This window comes from Mustelus asterias, chromosome 6 (genome assembly GCF_964213995.1).
Source record: "Mustelus asterias chromosome 6, sMusAst1.hap1.1, whole genome shotgun sequence".
Taxonomy (NCBI): domain Eukaryota; kingdom Metazoa; phylum Chordata; class Chondrichthyes; order Carcharhiniformes; family Triakidae; genus Mustelus; species Mustelus asterias.
Window position 1 is genome coordinate 117753617 of NC_135806.1, and position 6000 is coordinate 117759616.

The 6000-nt window shown below is 43.9% G+C and overlaps 1 protein-coding gene across 8 annotated transcripts in view; it reads right to left on the reverse strand.

Moving 5' to 3' along the window:
- LOC144495117 (neurolysin, mitochondrial-like) overlaps nucleotides 1–5952 on the reverse strand; it is a 43426-nt gene extending 37474 nt beyond the window's left edge. For 3 of the 8 annotated variants that reach the window (XR_013498217.1, XM_078215039.1, XM_078215045.1), the window contains exons 1-3: nucleotides 5527–5782; nucleotides 2887–3132; nucleotides 1255–1403 (exon numbers count right to left, since the gene is read on the reverse strand). Coding sequence is in view for 7 of the 8 variants with exons in the window: in XM_078215039.1 (XP_078071165.1) it covers nucleotides 1255–1403; nucleotides 2887–3061 (324 nt within the window). In the remaining variant the exon portion in view is untranslated. Of the gene's footprint in view, nucleotides 1–1254; nucleotides 1404–2886; nucleotides 3133–4375; nucleotides 4613–5526 lie in introns of those variants that run through there. The other 5 variants (XM_078215040.1, XM_078215043.1, XM_078215041.1 and 2 more) reach the window with 5 other exon arrangements.
- Nucleotides 5953–6000: the final 48 nt, after the last annotated feature.

The following is a 6000-nucleotide window of genomic DNA, read 5'->3' on the forward strand; positions in this document are numbered from 1 at the left end:
TCCCTTCTGTAGCAAAACTCCATCCCCTAGTGTAGTGAATGCTGTGCTGTAGAACAGGACACTCTCTTAAACATATTGTGTTTCTGATAAAACACCTTCCCTTGTTTTAGTGGTTGCGATTCTAAAGTGCGCTAATGCAATAACTTCATTGTGCGTCAGGGTCAAAAATACTGTAATGCTTAATAACTGAAATAACTCTTATTTGATGAAACAACATAGCTTATTAATATTAAAAGTTGAATGAATGTATCAATTTTTTCATCCTCCCTCCCCATTGGTAGATGCAGGGAAGATATTCCCGATGTTGGGGGAGTCCAGAACCAGGGGTCATAGTCTGAGGATTCAGGGTAGACCATTTAGGACAGAGGTGAGGAGACATTTCTTCACCCAAAGAGTGGTGAGCCTATGAAATTCATTACCACAGAAACACAGAAACCCTACAGTGCAGAAAGAGGCCATTTGGCCCATCGAGTCTGCACCGACCACAATCCCACCCAGGCCCTTTCCCCATATCCCTACATATTTTACCCGCTAATTCCTCTAACCTACACATCTCAAGATACTAAGGGGCAATTTTAGCATGGCCAATCAACCTAACCCGCACATCTTTGGACTGTGGGAGGAAACCGGAGCACCCGGAGGAAACCCACGCAGACACGAGGAGAATGTGCAAACTCCACACAGACAGTGACCCAAGCCGGGAATCGAACCCAGGTCCCTGGAGCTGTGAAGCAGCAGTGCTAACCACTGTGCTACAGGAAGTAGTTGATGCCAAAACATTGAATGTATTCAAGAGGCGGCTGGATAAAGCACTTGGGGAGAATGGGATCAAGGGTTATGGGGAGAAAGCAGGATTAGGCTATTGAGTTGGATGATCAGCCATGATCGTAACGAATGGCGGAGCAGGCTCGAAGGGCCAAATGGCCTCCTCCTGCTCCTCTCTTCTATGTTTTTATGTTTAATCTCTTCCTTATTCCTGATATCCTAAATGCTGACGCCACTAATCCTGATGAGTCAGAGTTTGTCCATAAAGACTGGTTATTGATTACATAACTGAATAAAGATGCAGGTTTCTAACTGACCATTTTAAGGTCATGCTCCTAGGAATTGTTCCCATTGAGCGAGTGATTATGTTTTACTTCAAGTCATAAAATTACCACTTTCCCTCAGTTACTAGGACGTAATAATGTTGCACCTTTCAACTGAAATCTAGGACAGCTGTCACTATGTTAAAATATAGGTCAAAGCGTTCACCTGTAGAGCCTCAACCCGTTGAAAGACATCAGATCTCATAGACATGTCCACGTCAAAGTCTGAAAGCTTCTTGTCTGCCTCAGTGCTGGCAGCGCGCACATCTTTGTGCACAGAAACATGTTTTAGAAAAGTCAGGTTGCTCTCATCCACTGTAAGAGAAAGGAAATAAGGATGATGGTGTGTTTGGGAAAACATATTCTACTATCTGACTATGAGCAGTGGGTGATCAAAAAGTGGTTATATTTATATAGATCTTTATTATTCTCTCAGGAATACCTCAAAGCACTTCACATGAAACTTTAAGTGAATAATTTGTGCTAGCCAGGAAAACAAGTATCACTTTACCAAACTTAAAATTGGTTACGTCGAGTTTAATGGATTAAGTGAGAATTGAGACCTTGACAACACTTGCCTCAAATTAATTCATTAACAGGAAGATAATTAAGGCTCAGATTAAGTAACATTAAGCCGAGTGCGTGATAGGAACAATAAGTAGGAGGTGGAATTAATAAGAGTTTCAGAGTTTTATTATGCAATTTTGAAAGCTGAATAAGATAAAATGTCATTACATCTCTAGTAAAAGCATTTTAATACGCAGTGATTTTTTCACATTGCTGCGCTTTTATTTTCCAAAATAAACTTTGTTTCACCTAATAGTTGCCGTCGCAACCAGTTACAGGAGGGAATGTGATTGGGATGACATTAGAGAACTAATATGTCGTCACTGGAAGGTTTACAACAAGGCCCAGGATTTCCTGGAGATGTGCAATTTTATTGGTGGAATTATGTCATAGAAACCATTGTATTGTGCAGAAGAAAGTGGAAATTAAGTTGCCTTCAGGAAACTAGGGCAGTTGCATGATTAAGTAGGCATCTGTGGCACGGTGGCACAGTGGTTAGCATGCTTCCTCACAGCGCCAGTGACCCAGGTCCAATTCCGGCCTCGGGTCACTGTCTGTGTGGAGTTTGCACATTCTCCCCGTGTCTGCATGGGTTTCCTCCGGGTGCTCCAGTTTCCTCCCACAATCCAAAGATGTGTTGGTTAGGTTGATTGGCCGTGCTAAATTGCCCATTAGTGTCAGGGGGATTAGGAAGGTAATTGTGTGGGATTAGGGGGATCGGACCTGGGTGAGATTGTTGTCGGTACAGGCTTGATGTGTCAAATGGCCTCCTTCTGCATTGTAGGTTCTCATAGAATAGAAACCCTACAGTGCAGAAGGAGGCCATTCGGCCCATCGAGTCTGCACTGACCACAATCCCCCCAGGCCCTACCCCCACATATTTACCCGCTAATCCCGCTAACCTACGCATCTCAGGACTCTAAGGGGCAATTTTTAACCTGGCATTGATTCTATAACCTATGATTCTATAACCAACTTTTGACACTGATGACGTAGGGATGGTTTGTTACTATTACCGGTACTTCATGTTTCACCACATAAATCTTATCATTATTAAGGTGTCTTAGTACCTACTTACGAGATTGGATTGGGTCAGTTAACGTAGAAACTTAATTCAACCATTGCAGGTGCGATGTTGAGACAGTGAAACTCAGTGCGGGTTGGATTGATTAGTTAACCATTTTAACTCAAACTCAGCCACAGCATTCTTAATTATTGCCTGATGACTTACCAGCATACTCAACTTCCACGTCTGCGAGAGCCTTCAACGTGTTTTCATATGTGACTTCATTAAGATCTAATGCTCCAACTCTGTCATACACGTTCTTGGTCTTACAAATGACAACATCTGTCTGAAATCTCACTTGATCTGGTGTTAGATCCCATCGCAACCTGTTCATGGCCATTACTTTGGATGAATTTGTTTGAGAGTCAGCAAGTTTCTGAAGCTACTGTGGAGCAAGTCTGTGAACACAACCTTTCAGAAAATAAAGTAATAAACATTTTGAATGGATAAGCATTTTGTATATATCTTCCATAAAATTTGACACTTTTGGGTGCATAAAATGTAATGTATATTGTGAAACTATTCAGAAAAAGAACTATTTTCTCATACTCGTTAAAAAATAGACTTCAATACATTTCTGTTACTCAAAAGTGCATTACTTTTTTGTTTGATCATGAGCAACTTCATATAAAGCAATGTTCCTTTGATGGTTCAGTAGGTAAATGAAGTGCACAATGTGATACTGATCCCAACAGGCCATGAAGTTCCTAGTTTCTGGTAAGGCTCTGTCCGGATAACTGCACGACATCTAGTAGCCATTACAATTTGCCTCAATAAATCAGGCTGATATAAAGCAAAGTCAATTAAGCCTCTCACTGCGATCCAGTGCTGTCTTCTGAAAACATGTACCAACTCGGAAGGCTATGCGACCTGACTGATCCATGATAATTATATGTTTGCTTTGGCTCTGAACTGGTTGAGGTCTGCTGCCCATGAATCCCTGCACGATCACATAGCAGGGGAAAAGAGGAAGATCTACAGTTGTTAAAAACTTCCCCACACTACTGTCTTTAAGAAGGAATCAGAAATAGTAGAGCCCAATAATTCAAAACGTGTGACTAATATTGTTTCTTAACACACTAATTAGCCAAGTAGCACTTGCAAATTCACCAGTAATAAACACCAGTTGCTATCAACAGATTATTTTTCTAAAAATCTAAACTTTGTTCTCCAAAAAAGCCATGTGGAACAATGTGGTCACATTACACAAAACCCGTCCTTTAGACAGTCAAGCTTACAAACTGTATCCAATAAAGCCACATAGTAGTACAGAACTTGAACATTGCTGAAAAGAGGGCCATGTTACCAAAGTCTTTTTGCCAAACATGTTCAACAGAACAAATGCAAGAATGCCAAGTTCCAACATGATGACTTTACCAATGAGGAATCAAAGGCTTCCCAAGCTCCTGGGTAATTCAAAAAAGGTGCAAGGCTTGGTCCTATTCCTTGTATTTGCAGAGAACAGCATGGCAACACCCTGGCCAATCATTGTCAACTTGCCAACCAATCAACATCCTTTTCTCCTGTCGTACAAATTGCTCTGATCATTTGAAATTTGGCATTTTTGCATTTGGTCTGAGTGCAAGACGAAAAGCATCGGCAACACGCATCCAAATAAGTTTCAACTTCTCTGAGCACTGTCAAAAGAACTAACCTGGCAGGAACATCAAGTTTCTGATCATCCAACCTTATATCAGAGTCATAAAGTCCCTACAGTGCAGAAAGAGGCCATTATTTTTCTAAAAATCTAAACTTTGTTCCACAAAAAAGGGATGTGGAACAATCAAACCTACTCATCAAACCTGCACCGACAACAATCCCCCCCAAGCCCTATCCCTGTAACCACAAGTATTTACTCTGCTCATCTTCCTGACACTAAGGGTCAATTCAGCATGGCCAATCACCTGCACATCATTGGGCTGTGGGAGGAAACTGGAGTACCTGGAGAAAACCCATGCAGACATGGGAGAAATGTGCAAAATCGACAGTTATCCGAGGCGCTGTGAGACAGCAGTGTTACCCACTGTGCCATCGTGCCTCTCCTCATATTGTTCGGTGTCTTGGACCTTTAAACCCTCCCTCAAGCCCACCTCTTCGCTTTTGACCCCCCACCTCTCCTATATCTCTGGCAAGGGGAGGCAAGCCCACATTTTTCTTTCAGCCTCTTGTGAAGAGGTTGCGGGAATTTCCAAGTTCAAAAGGAGCTGGGCAATATGCAGGCTGTGGTTATCCGTGGCAACAAATGGTTAATTCTTCCCAACCAGGGTGATGAGGCCAGCAGTGGTGAACCAAGTTCGGAATCCCAACTTTGCAGCCCGGAACCCAAGCTATGTTATTCCTTCCTTGAGGAAACACCTCCTTCCAAAGGGTTGTGAACGTGGCCCAGTCCATCACGCAAACCAGCCTCCCATCCATTGACTCTGTCTACACTTCCCACTGCCTCGGAAAAGCAGCCAGCGTAATCAAGGACCGCACGCAGCACGGACATTCGCTCTTCCACTTTCTTCCATCAGGAAAGAGATACAAAATCTGAGGTCACGGACCAACCGACTCAAGCACAGCTTCTTCCCTGCTGCTGTCAGACTTTTGTTTACCCTGCATTAAGTTGATCTTTCTCTACACCCTAGCTATGACTGTAACACTACATTCTGCACTCTCTCCTTTCCTTCTCTATGAACAGTACGCTTTGTCTGTATAGCACGCAATAAACAATACTTTTCACTGTATGTTAATACATGTGACAATAATAAATCAAATCAAAATCAAATCAAATTGAAAATCAAAATCAAATCAAATCCTTCACACCCCCAGGTGTTCAATAATGACAGTTTATGCCCTTCGATTGAGATCCGGACGCTTCACAGTAAACCCCGGTACAAGTGGTGTTTGTGTTGTTCTCCAGGGGGCCACATTGTCCTCTCTCAGGTTGGGAAGGGCGCTGTTTACACACCGCGTCCCCGCTGCGCTGACAGGGAGCCAGGCAGCGCCACGCGACCCCACTGCGCAGCCGCGCCGCACTAACCGACTCGTCCCCGAAACACCGACTCGGCCCCGCGGCAGTGCGCCTGCGCAGCCGCCGCCGCCCACTGACACGAGCCGCTCTGGAACGTTGTGTGAATGGCCGCGAGCGCAGAGAGAGAGCGAGAGAGCACAGGCTGCAGTCTGAGGACACAGGCAGCCTGCAGTCACACACGCAGGCTGCAGACACAGGCTGAAGCTGCAGACACAGGCAGCCTGCAGTCATAGACACACACGCAGGCAGGCTGCAGACACAGGGTG